At 33.8% G+C, this 14335-nt stretch overlaps 1 protein-coding gene and 1 pseudogene across 1 annotated transcript in view; both read right to left on the bottom strand.

The window, feature by feature from the left end:
* Positions 1-6563: 6563 nt before the first annotated feature.
* LOC141491778 (small ribosomal subunit protein uS2 pseudogene) lies at positions 6564-7256 on the bottom strand (annotated as a pseudogene).
* A 2490-nt stretch (positions 7257-9746) lies between these two features.
* Positions 9747-14335, bottom strand: part of TDRD3 (tudor domain containing 3) — a 274471-nt gene continuing 269882 nt past the window's right edge. Inside the window, exon 13 of the mRNA XM_074191787.1 lies at positions 9747-10036. Within this exon, the coding sequence (XP_074047888.1) occupies positions 10031-10036 (6 nt within the window). The 3' untranslated portion in view covers positions 9747-10030. The remainder of the gene's footprint in view (positions 10037-14335) is intronic.

Here is a 14335-nt window from a genome sequence, read left to right as displayed (position 1 = left end):
CTGAACTTGAAGTCAGGAAGCCAGGAGTTCTAATTAGCCATGCCAACCTAGACAGAAATCATTTAAGTTCTGTGAGCTTCAGAGTTTTTAAACATAACAGTTAAAGGTTTATATTATCAACTTCTCCCAGTTTTTGTGGCAAAGAAAGTAATTATAAAACCTACCTGCTATATGATAAACACTTACTTGATCTTTCCCTTTTCCTTCTCTCATGAAGCTGTGAATTGGTCCAACTACTCTGGAAAGAAATTTGGAACCATTCCCCAAAAGTTACTAAACTGAGAATTTCCTTTGATCCAAAAGTACCATCCTTGATCTTGATTTCAAAGAGATCAAAGGAAGAAGGAAAAGTCCCATATGTACAAATATATTCATAGGAGCTCTTTCTAGTAGTAAATTTCTAAAAACTAAGACAGTATTGTAGATAGTGGTTGTGTTGTTCTAATGGTCATTTCAACAAGCAGAATCTTTCTTTCTTTTGTCATTCTTGTCTTGCTTTCCCTCATCTCCATATGTTTGCTCATTCCAAAAATAAATTTCCCTTAAAATTCAACTGTCTATCAGAAATCTTTCATTTTTTAATGTTTACATTTTTATTTTATTTTTAATTTATGAATAAAACAAGCATTTCTATAACAGAATTTTGTTCAAGATAATTACTACTGAAAGTAATTGAAAATCTATTAAGCTCAACTTGCAAATTATACAAAACTTGAAAAATATCATATAAATTTTTTCCTTTTTTTCTCCCCCACCCTAGAGATGGCTGCCATTAGATTCATATATACACATGTGTTAGTATATTATGTATGTGTATGTATAATTTGTATGTGTATGTATGCATGTGTATATTTGTGTGTGAAACCATTCTTGACATACTTATATTCAGTTCTTTCTCTGGATGAAGATAGTGCCTTCCTTCATAAATCCTTTATAGTTTATTTGGGTATTTATGATGGTCGAAAATGACTAAGTTGCTCAATGTTTTTAAAACAATATTGTTGTTATTTATATAATATTCTCTCTGTTCTGTTCATTACACTCTTCAAAATTTCATTAAAATCTATTCATGGTTTTTCTAAAAACAATGAGCCTATCATTTCTTAAAATACATTTATTTCATTACAATCATATACTACAACTTGTTCAATCATTTCCCAATAGGCATCCCTGTAATTTCTAATTCTTTGCCACTATAAAGAGAGCTGCTAGAAATATATTCCTTTTCCCCCTATCATTCTTTATTTCCTTTAAAGCCCTACTGTGCACCAAGTTCTCCAAGAAGCCTTTTCTGGCTCATCCCCTAGTGAGAATAATAAACTCTATCTCTTCAAATTTCAACACTATGCCTTGGCTTTTCATTTACACTTAACTCAGTCTCCCTTATGCCACAGTTGTAGTTATAGAGAAGTGTAGTAATTGCTGGCATTTTTATTGTATTCTATGGCTTGCAAAGAAATATATATATATATATATATATATATATATATATATATATAATATATATACATATATATTATATATATATAATATACATATATATTATATATATATATGTATGTGTGTGTGTGTATGTATGTATGTCTTTTTGACTCTCAAGACAATCCTTTCAGGTAAGTATGTATGTATGTATGTCTTTTTGACTCTCAAGACAATCCTTTCAGGTAAGTACTAATGCTATCTCCATTTCAGCTGAGAAAATTGATGCTGAGAGAGACTAAGTGACTTGTACATAGTCACTTTGCTAATAAGTGACTGAGAATCTGTCTCTCTGTCTCTGTCTCTGTCTCTCTCCATATATATATATATAATATATATATATATATATTATATATATATATACCTGTACCTAACTGATTTCAGTGATAAACATTTCTTAAGAGTAGGAACTGTGCCATAGCTTACCTTTATATCTTGAGGGCCTATTATAGAGTCTTATCCAGTCATTTAATAATAACTCTAATTATAATGATGACTCAAAATTTAATTAATTATAATAGCTTAAAAATCAATTAATAATTGTTTACTGAAGTGGACTGAATCTAACTCAAGATCCATAAAAAATAAATATACCCAAATTTTCTCCCAAGAAATACATCCATAAAATTTTGTCATATAAAATGCAGTTACTTAGGTACATACCTTTGGGAAGCCCTTCCTTACTCTATAGGCTAGATTATTTTCAGCAAGGTGTACCTGGAGGTTTTCTCTATTCCAACACCTTATGAGAGATCTGATATTGTACAGGGCCTGAAAATCCTCTTTGATATGAGGGACTTACAATTTACCTAGTCCCCTATTCCTTATAGTGGGAATGAAGATTTTGATCTCTATTCCAGTTATGATTGAATTTTGTCATAATAGTAATTACTTCATTTTCATTTTCTCCTGTAAACTGAGATTGAGATGAAGTTCTATCTTTTTCCTGCCCTTCCCTTATAAAGTTGAGCCTAACTCTTGAACTTTGCCAAGAGGAGAATGACAGCTATGCTAAATTTAATTCAAACAAATAGCTTTTTGGTGCTGTGAACTAAAGTGAGCCAATGATCATATTTTATCCCAATCCATCCATCTAGTGTCTTCTATGCCATCACACCTGTCCCATAACTCTTACCAGTTAGATCCAAATAGAACATTCCCTTTTCACCTTCAGTCGACAAAGTTAGACATTGAAAAAGAAATATCTTAGTTCAGTTTTCTTCAATAGAATTCCAAATCTCTGCTAGTATTTGGGCAGCAACTGGATGTTTTCCATTTCAGCTATTCTTTTTGTTTTGCCATTTTGATTCACTGCATTGGTCACCAACATGAAGAGGTCCCTTTTGAGAATCAATCTAGGGACACAAATGCTCACATCTGGAAGGAACGGTGAGCCAGAGTTGATTGATAATGTTTCTCAGTGCCGAGCTACTCTGGTTCCTCAAGGGAAGAAGGGAATGAACACAATTCATTTCTCAGGGTAATATTACCACAGAATTATTTAAGTAGATAAATAGCCTGGTGTCTCAGCAGGAAATCTAATTACACACTAGAAAGACAAAAGATATCTGGAGGTTAAAGGGATTCCCATCAGTGCTTACAATACTAAGCAATTAATAAATGTTTGTTGAATTAAATTGAAGGGCATATGACACTGGACAGTGTGCTAGATAAAAAAATCTTACAACAAAGTCTTTTGAGCCTATAATGGAATAACTTGCTCTGGGTCTGTCAAATCCAATGCTGCATCAGCTGCATTACTAGATTAAGCTTAAAGACTATTTGTTGATGTGTATTCAGGATTTAATAATGAAATATTACAATTAAGTTGTCTGAAGGACTTCAGTTCTGATATCCTTTAATTTGATCATACAAACACATAACACACAAACACACACACACACACACACACCCAATTTGTAGGAGAAAATGATGTATAGTAAAAAGAGTACTGATCTTCCAGACAATATGGGTTTCACTCTTGCTTCAGACATTTTCTAACTCTATGTACATGATAAAAATTATTTAACCTTTTTGAGTCTCAATTTTCACACTTGAAAATGATATAAACATTAAAGGATTAAATAAATATGTATTATCTTTTCTACTCTCTCTTTATCTTGCCATTCTCTCAACTATTCTCAAATTTCAACCCATTAAATATATTTACCTTTGTCTTCAATTGACAAAAGGTACTTAACTGCATATTATATAGTATTTATAGTCAGTTCTGATTAGAATTCACAAACCCAGGGCAGCTAGGGTGGTACAATACACAGAGCACCAACTCTGAAGTCAGGAGGACCTGAGTTCAAATCCGACCTCAAATACTTAATATTTACCTAGCTGTGTGATCTTGGGCAAATCACTAAACCCCAAGGCCTTTAAAAAAAGAAAGAAAAGAAAAGAATTCATTGTTTCATATTAATAATATTTCTATGGATCTCATTCCTCCTCCTCCTTGATTGTAAACTCCTTGAGAGAAGAGACTAGGCAATTTACTCCTTTATTCAACCATTCATTAAATACAACAAATCAGGAATTAATGTTTATATTATTCTCTGTAAACTCCAAAAGGATTTTATGTATATGATTTTCTTGGCCACCAGTCCAGGGCAGCACAATGTGCAATTAAAGTTCTTTAAAATTTTCTTTTGATTCTGAGGATATTGGAAACTTTGCAAAGCTGATTTTTAAAGGTTTCTATATTATATATACTCACATATTTAATAAAAATGTAGTCTTCTTGAATTATACTTAATTAGTGTATGTCTGTGTATGTGTAAACCCACATTAATGAAGTATATATAAAAGAATAATGGTTGAAGGAATTGAGAATATTTAAACTGCAGAACAGAAACTTTTTGAAATAAACCAGAGAAAGAGTAGCATAGAGTACTAGATATAGAGTTATGAAGAATGTTCTAGGGAATAATTACAAAGGTTAGAGAGATGGACAGCCTCTCTTGCCCATTCCCCAAAATTCAGGAGTAGATACTCTATAAATAGATGTGACAAATAGTATCTTCATACAAGTAAAATGTGAAAGCAAAACCCATTGCACAACTCACATATATTCCATTTTTTTTATTAAGGGTTATATTTCAGTTACTAATTCATATGCTGAGTTATATATTCAGTTAACCAGATTAATCTAAAAATTAATAGCAATTAATACCTGTACAGGTAACAAAAGTTATCAGTAGCTGCTTGGGTTTATATAGGTAAAAAAACACACTTTTCCAGGGATTTATAATGCATTGTTCTAGGCTAACCTCTTTGTAAAGGTTGGATGAAATTTTTGGTAGCAGTCCAGTCTGAGAATAGCTTGTTCTTGCATTATGGAGAAAAAAAATTCTGGTTTTTTTTGTGTTACTTATCAACAATGACTGACTTCTTGATTCTTGAACATTTGGGAGAGTTAATTGGTCAAGGACATGGATCATATTTTCTTAACTAATGACTAATAGATCTTTTGGGTCAACTGACCATCATTACACATCCAACACTCTCAGCAGCCTTAGATCCAGGAGACAATTATACAGAAGGAAACCTTTCCTGGATGGTGACTGTTACCTTAAGTTATGCAGTCTTTCTGGTGCAAATGCTAACAATCATCATGAAAATGAATTTGGATTTTTATCAAGGGAAAATTACTCAATTCTGTCTTTTTTCTGTTTCTCATTGCCTCAATCTCTGTCTCTCTTTGTAGAGAGATAGATTATAGATGTAAAAATCAAGATATATAGATTAAATAATTAAGATATATAGATAAGAGAATACTAGAACCAACTTAAAACAGTTCTGATTGTTAATTTTTTGTTAAATTTTCAGCATGAACTCTTATACCTCAGAAACTGGTAAATGCTTACATATTAGGGCTTTAAATTCTGTTGATTTTCTAAACTTGAGAAAGTAATGAAGAAAATATTAACACAAATTAAATTTTAAATTGTCATGCACTATTGGAGAGTTAGTTTTTAAACATTTACTAGAACAAGTATATACATGTGTATGTGTGTATGTGTATATATCTACATACATACATACATACATACACATTCACAAATACAGGACAAAAGGATAATGAGTTGAGCCAAGAATTAAACAAGGAGAGGAAAGTAAAAAGATGACCTCCTAATTTTAAGATTCCTTAAAAGATTCCAAAATTTCTCCCAGAAATAAAGACCTATCTTTTTTAATATCACTGCTTTCTCATTGTTTTTGGATGAATATAAGTCACAGATTATGCTATAAAGAATAAAACTGAATTTAAAGATGGCTATCGTACTGAGGGCAATGGAGAAATATATGATGGGTGTGAACAGATTATAATATACAACAGTAAGGAACTAGGGAAAAGGATATTATCAAGAAAGTGTATAAATTTTTTTAAAAGTGGATTAGTCATATACCAAAGACAAACAATAAGAGGTAGATAGAGTGATGGCTTCAATTTTCCTCTCAATCACGAGAGAAATCAAAAAACATCCCAATCATGTTAGGCGAATCTAACCTCTTATTCTCTTGTCAGAGAATATAAACAAGTATTATGCAAAAATGAAGATCCCTTATTAAATTACTGGTTTGAGAAAAATGCTTAGGAACAAATTCAAGTAGATATAAATAGGGATCCATTTGAGTATTTGATAATACAAGCAAAAAAGGATACAATGAACTATACTTAGTATAAATATTTTGTCTTAAGGAAAAACTGTCTTCAGGCAGCCAGGTGGAACAGTAGCTAGAGCAACTAGCCCTGGAGTCAGAAGTACCTAATTTCAAATCTGACTTCAGACACTTGGTACTTACTAGCTGTGTGATTGTGGCTAAGTCACTTAACCCCATTGCCCCCCCACTCAAACACACACACACACACACACACACACACACACACACACACACACGCAAAGAGTCTCCCAAAGTAAATGACACATTTACAGATTTAATAGACAATAGATGACAAAAGGATCCAATATGGCAGGAGTTTGCTTGAGTGTTGAGCTTTACTTATTTTTTTTAAGACACCAATGTTTATTTTCCATCAGCATTTTTCCAAAACTATTAGAGCATCTGGATAAAACCTAGGACCACTCTGGGGTATTTCCTACACATTCAGTGGCCTGAGCAGTAGGAGCTGCAGACCAGTCCTCAGGAGCTAGCTGAGCACTCCAATCTTCAGTAGAGAACTGCTGAATGGGCACAGATGGCACCTGGATGCCCTCAGACCAACCAGTCATGTCTGGCTAAGCAACAGTGAATTCTGGGGCAGGTGTGGTCCATTCACCCTGAAATTCCTCCTTCCTCACTGCCTTCTCAGCTGTGGTCTGCTCTTCCTTTTCAATCTCTTCTGGATCACTGTAGAAGTAAAGATCAGGTATGACCTCCCACAGGTGTTCAGGGGAGATGGCACCATGCATCCACAGGACTTCTCGGGCAAGCATCCACCACAAGCAAGTGCCTGGGGTGAAGCATCCAGCAATAGATGGAGTGCCAGTGGCAGCAGCAAATTTCAGTACAGCTCTCTGGCAACTCTTCCTGGATGAGATAACATTAACATCCGCTGGATTTTCAATAGCAACAATGGCACAAGCTGCCAAAAGAAGCTTTTCCCAAGTTCTCTTCAAATGAATGATATAGATGCCATCACTCTTCCTTTTGTAGATATACTGTTCCATCTGGAAGCCTAAATTGGTGCCACCCAAATGGGGCCCTGCAGTGAGGAATTTGAGGGCATCCTCCTCCTTCATCTGCAAGACATCTAGGGTTCAGGACATTCTGAAAGTTTCCCTTTAAAGTTACAATAGAAACAGTGAACAAGTCATATGGAACCCTCTTCTGGGTAGCGTGGAAAAATGAACCTTTAATATAAGAGAAACTAATATTATCAGCAATGTCTTGAAATAAAAGGTGGGTCAAGTGAAAGCTAGGCCAACTAGGTCAAAGATCTCACTTTAAATCCTATTGCATATGATACATACACATATGTATACATGGGAATTTAAGGAGGAAAATAGCATTAATAATTAGGAATTAGAAAGCCTCTTTGGAGAAGTGGAATGCTAGTTGAGCTGAAAAGGAAAATAAGAATTTTGGAGTGCAAATACATGAAAAAAGAATGGAGTGTCATTTTCAAAAAACAGCTTGTCTAGAATTAAAGTATGTGAAGGAAAAATAAGATTAAATGAGCCTGAAAAGGTAGGTTGGAGCCTGATTGTAGAGAATTTTAAATGCTTTGACTAAGAAGTTTGTATTATATCCTAAAGACGGCAAGAAGCCTTTGCAGGTTTTTATGTAGGTCAGGAAGATTTGATGAAGGCAGGATCTTGGGAGGAATGATGAGTTGTGCTTTATACATATTTAGTTTGAGATGTTGACAGGGCACTTAACTGGAAAACACCAACAGTCAGTTAAAAATACAGGACTAGACTTGACAAGTAATGTTATCTATCAACAAGGATCGATTAAAATTGTCATCATCATCATAATTATTATAGTTATAAATATTGATTTTCAAGCATCTCTATAAATATAATAATTAAATACATGGAAAAGATGAGCAAATAGTATAGAAGGGAAAAAGGAGTAAACATATTTTAAGCATCCTACAATATCCCAGCACTGAACTAAAAAGTTTATAAATATTATCTCATTTGATTCTCACAATTGTAAGTACTATTATTTCCATTTTAAAACTGATGAAATTAAGGCAGAAAGTGGTTAAATGACCTGCCCAAGGTCAGACAATTTAGTATGAGTCTGAGACCAGATGTAAGCTCAGGTCATCAATATCCAAGCCCAGAACTCTATCCACTGTACTCCCCTAACTACCAAGTTTAGCATGATGGAAGACAATTTGGTATAGCACAATGGAAGAAAAGGAGGATCTGTAGTCATGATCTGGGTTTGTCTAATTACTAGCTATAATTAGTAATTACTAGATTTGCACAAATCATTTAACATCTCTGGGTCTCAGTTCCTCTTCTGAAAATTGATAGAATTAGACAATATGGTCCCTATCATTCTTTTCTATCTCTAAATCTACAAACCTATGGTGCCTATAAGAGAAGGTCCAGAACAAAACCTTAGATGATAACCACACTAGACCTTCTATAATTCAATTAAATTCTATTCAAACATATATTAAGTGACTTTTTTTAGGCACTACAGAATCAAAAATTCTATTAAGGAGTTTAACTTCTCTTGGAAAGATAAGACTTGCAGACAAGATAAATTCAAGGTAATTTTAAGAGGGAGAGAGTAATGATAAATAAATAACAATGATGGTAGGGGCTGGATGGGGAGAACCCATGCTATATTTTGAAGGAAACTAGAGAGCTAGAGACATCACAAGCATGGAAGCCCACTCATGTGAAGACACATAGGTAGAATGTTATGGGAAGCAGGAAAACAAGAAATAGGACTGGAAACACAAGGGGAAGCATTTTGTGCTTAGAAGTAACCTAGAGAAATATGAGGCATGCCATAGTGAGAGAACAATGAAACAATGGAAATTAAAACAATGAGCTACTACCTTGAGCAATAAGATTCGGGGAGAAAACTTCAGAAGGATAAAATTAGTTTTGTTGCATTTTGGAGAAATGGGCACACTATTCCATTTCTTATGAAGCTATGAAGTGATGCAAATGCTTTGGAAACATATGATAATATAACAAAAAGCTATAAAACTGTTCATATCTCTTGACCCAGTGATTCCTCTACTAGGTATATATGTTAATTTTGATCCTGAAAGGAAAAAAAGACATCTTAAAACAAAAATATTAGGTGATGCATTATTTATAATTGCAAAACATTTAAATAACTCCTAAGTTCAATATCACAAAATGGCAAAAACAGGCAATATTATATAAAGTAATTTAAATAATTAAAGAATGAAGAAAAACATGTAAAATGCAAGATGATTATAGTGACATAAAAACACCACTACAAAAATCAGAAAAAAATCAGGAGCATAAGGCAAAAGACAGGGTTTTCTTTATGATAAATTAAAAATAAAGTATTTTTTAACAAATCCAAAGTATAAATACTGCAGATTACAATTTCATTCATTTTTATTGTTCATTGTATTGCTGTTACTAAATTTAGAATCAGGTTTTCAAAAGAGGATTATAAAGTATGATCCAACCCCAAACACAATTCCCCAAAATATATGATAATCACATAATGTTGCAGTCCAATAGGATTTTTCCATGTTCAAAGATTATTTTTTAAGGAACATACTATGACTACAAAAGCAAACTGGAGTTAAACAAATAAAAAAATACAGAGAATTCCAACTGAAAACCACATTAAAGAAATATGTGTCTCTGATCATCTAAAATTCAAATATGAGATGCTTAGAACCATTCTAGATGAAGTGAACTGCCTGAGAAATAGATTGAAGAAACCATCTACTTCTGCAAAGGAATTCTTGGGTGCCCCAGTCTTTACTCCACCAACAATTCAGACGCTGTATGGAATCTTTCTCTTCTTCTCTTTGCCTCCTTTACAGCATGTGTCATAGGTGAGCTCTCTCTTCTGTTCCAGATCTTCATAACTGCAAGAGGAGCAAAGAGTCACATGCAAACAAGGATTATGTAAAGGTCTTACATTTAGTAATAGCAAAGTCAGGTCATGCAATAAAAATGTCAAAATAGGCTTTGAATTAAAGTTTTCAGCAGCATTTGGAAGAAGACATTTTTTAAAAAAACGTTTGTTCCATTTTTTTTAGGTTAAGTACTCATTTGGATCTATGAAATCTATTATTGTTTATTCACCAAACATTTCTCCACTGGGATTTATTCTCATCCTTTGCCCAATTCCTAGTGTAGATGGAAACCCACCAGAGGACTACCTGGAGGGTAATTCAAAGCCCAATGTCTAAAGTGTAGCCTTCATCTTGTGAACCACTTATCTTAATAGGGATTCTCCCTCAGAATTCAATGAAATGGTCTTTTGATGTTGCTATATATATACTCAGTAAGGCATTCTGTGTAATCATTGCTAATTTATAATAGAAATGATCTGTTTGTTCCTTTGTTCAATGGTTTTAGAGACTCGAGAACAGAATGACAACAAATAACAACAATGTGAAACCTAAATATTTCAGTTTAAATTATACCTCTAAGTATGCCATACAAAAGCCATTCCAAATTCAGAGTCCCTAAAGCATCTGGCAAATTTGAATAATGCTTACAAAGGAAAAAATTATTTAGACTTCCAAAACATAAGCAAAGACAACTCTATTAAGCCTCTAATGCCGATGTCTTCATAAAAGTATGCATTCTTTAAAAGACAGAGAATATAATAAAGTCCTATGTGATATCAAAATTTTATGTGGGGGCGGTTAAGTGGCTAGAGCACCGGCCCTGGAGTCAGGAATACCTGAGTTCAAATCTGACCTCAGACGCTTAATAATTACCTAGCTGTGTGGCCTTGGGCAAGCCACTTAATCCCATTTGCCTTGCAAAAAAAATTATGTGAAAATAGTGTAAAATTCTCAAGAATATTAGGTTTCTAACTTTTTCCCCCACTGTTTATAACTGTGGGCAGAACTTATGCTATTATTTGCTTTCTAGATATAGACTACAAGAGATATTTTTTGATTGGGATGAACTGGTATTCTTGAACCTCAGAGATCAAACATAGTTTCATTATGGTTCAATCAAATTTCCCTGGCTAATTCTATAAATATTTAATTAAGTACAATTAACTTACTTAAAATAATTTTAATTAAAGCACCATAATTAGTTAAAAGGTCACTGTGATTTTATGGGTTTCATAACAAATCTTTTGTTCTGATACTTATCTTATTTGACATAATTTGCCAAGTTTTCTAGCTTACAATTACATTGCTTCTGAATGCATTCACACTATAGAGGAGCTGTCTAAGTTAATCATGATCATAAACTAACTTTGATTTGACTTCTTTTTGTTTCCTAATCATCTAGGCTTCAATTTTATTTAATATAATATTGAAATTATTTAATAATATTGACATTAAAGAATTTTATGTACTTAAAACTCATGCAATAAATGATATTTCAGAGGCAGAGGGTAAAAAATAAAAGTACAAACTTTAAAAAGTCTTCAGTATGGCGCAGTGGATAGAACACTTGTCCTTTGAACTACCTTCCAGGTAGACCTCTGGTTCGTCTCCATTTAGACCAGGAATTGACCAAAGGATGAGAATTAAGGACCTGAGTTCAAATCCAGATTCAGATACTTGATAATTACCTAGCTGTGTGAGACCCTGGGCAAGTCACTTAACCCCATTGTCTTGCAAAAGAAATAATCTTCAGTAAAAGTAGTTTTTCTAAAATCTCATGCTTAATTCTATTTATTCTTCTTCTGACTTCTCACTCATCTACTCGTTTCTCCAACAGAGATGGAATGTAACATAGTCTATTGAAAAGAAGCAATAGGTTTAGATACTTGATTCAATCTCTACCTATATAACCTTGGGCAAATAACAAACTCCAAGGCATCAGTTTCTTTATCTGTAAGATGAAAAAAAATTGCAGTAAATGTCCTCTAAGCTTTCTCCCAGTTTTAACCTTACGATTCTATGTCCTATGCTTCTATTTCTAGCCTTGTGAACCCTAGGATCTATCAAATATTGGCAATGTGTAACCCCCTAACACATTTCAAAAGCATAGATTTCTCCTTCAAAACTAATTCACACATTATTTAGGAGAATTATAGGCTCTTGAACAAACTTCAAACCACTGTAAAACTTTATTTCACCAAGTATTTTAGCCCCAAGTGCAAAAATCTTTCCTATTGTTGATATGAATATTAAAAGAGATGATATTGAATTAAACCTTTCCAATATTATGAAAAAATCTCAATGAACCATTTGGATCCATGATCCAGGAACTTAAGTACCACTAGGTTCCCTATCAGGAAAAAAAAATAACTTTAGGCATTTTCATTGAGAAACTTTAAGCTCCATTGTACTTATCCCTATCCAACAGGAAGATCCCATATTTCTTCTCCAGTTTTATTAATTCTCACTGACTTCTAACCTAGCTAAGGTTACACTATTAATTTCACTTTCCCCAGCCCCTCTCACACCTGTTTCTACCCTGGAACTTTCAATTTGCCAAAGGTAAAATTTATAATCTAAATTGGAGATGACTGCTATAAAGGGAATTGCTTCCCCTTGTGTTTCCAGTCCTATTTCTTGTTTTCCTGCTTCCCATAACATTCTACCTATGTGCCTTCACATGAGTGGGCTTCCATGCTTGTGATGTCTCTAGCTCCCTAGTTTCCTTCAAAATATAGCATGGGTTCTCCCCATCCAGCCCCTACCATCCTTGTTATTCATTTATCATTACTCTCTCCCTCTTAAAATTATCTTGAATTTATCTTGTCTGCAAGTCTTATCTTTCCAAGAGAAGTTAAACTCCTTAATAGAATCTTTGACTCCATAGTGCCTACAAAAAATTTTATATGATTTTACTCACTTTGAAACAATGCCAAATGAGTATTTCCATATACAAAACAGAATAATAACCAAGCGCTGCATATTCTGATGAAAATCTGCACTGCAGGCAGATTGCTTGTTCTTCCAAGCATACAACAAATTCAACATTTTATTTTCAAAGTTGTCCTGTTTGCTTGTGTTTTCTACTGACCTTCCTTCTGTTCTCTTTCATGAATTTTTAAATGTTTCAACAACCCATTTCTCTGCTTTTTTCTTTTTTATAATTTTGATAATCTTATTGCTAGGATCAATCTCTTCTCCCCCCCCAAAAAAAAACAAACCTTCTGTCAAATTTGAAAGAAAGAAAATTAAAACCCTTGAAATGTAAGAATACTCAACCACACAATGTCCATGTCTGAAAATATGTCTCATCTGGCACCTTGCATTCAATCACCTCATTGTCAGGAGGTCCCTGGTCCACACCCTGACTGTAATTGCACTGATCAAATGGTTCCAGGTATGTGCAACTATTGGGGTAGAGGAGTAGGAGGAATAAGAACAGCAAGAGGAGGATGAAGATGAGTAGGAGAGACACAGAGAGGGAAACAGAGAGTGAAAGAGAGAGAGGTGGGGGGAGACAGAGAGACAGAGAGAGAGAGAGACAGAGAAAGACAGAGAGACAGAGAGAGACAGAGAGACAGAGAGAGAGACAGAGACAGAGACAGAGACAGAGAGAGATTGAGAGATTTTGGGCAACAATAACTATCACAGGAATGTATCTCAGCATATTCCTGATTTCTAGCTGGCCTCTCCTATATATGTCAAGGAATCTTCCTTTCACAGAAATGATTAAACTGAGATATCTTTTTTAGGTTTTTTTTTGCAAAGCAAATGGGGTTAAGTGACTTGCCCAAGGCCACACAGCTAAGAAATTATTAAGTGTCTGAGATTGGATTTGAACTCAAGTACTCCTGCCTCCAGGGCTGGTGCTCTATCCACTGTGCCACCCCTTAAACTGAGATATCTCACTTCTAGTAATAAGGGTTTATTCACTTTGTATGTTGTTTGATATAATCTAATCTCTATAGCATCTCTGATTTCTGTTTGCTATATATGCTTGAATAATAGCATTTATTTGCTAGTCACTATTTTTAAGGTCTTTTGTATAAACATTTGTTGCAAAGAACTCAAGTTTTTGGATATATCCTCTTTAAGGGATTATGAACACCAAAGCAGTTCACATAAAAGATATATTATTTCTTCTATGAATATTTGGTATGGAAGAACAATAGCTATAATTCTAGTTGAGTAAACTCCCCACCTAGGAAAACAGAGTGACCAGCCTTATAGCTTATTCTAAAGATAACTTCCAGTAAGGAATCTAAAGATTCTTGAAGAGGGATGGCCAAGATTCCTAAAATATCTTCC

This window comes from Macrotis lagotis, chromosome 6 (genome assembly GCF_037893015.1).
Source record: "Macrotis lagotis isolate mMagLag1 chromosome 6, bilby.v1.9.chrom.fasta, whole genome shotgun sequence".
NCBI lineage: Eukaryota > Metazoa > Chordata > Mammalia > Peramelemorphia > Peramelidae > Macrotis > Macrotis lagotis.
Note: the sequence above shows the minus strand (reverse complement) of the source record. Positions and strands in the feature narration are given on the sequence as shown.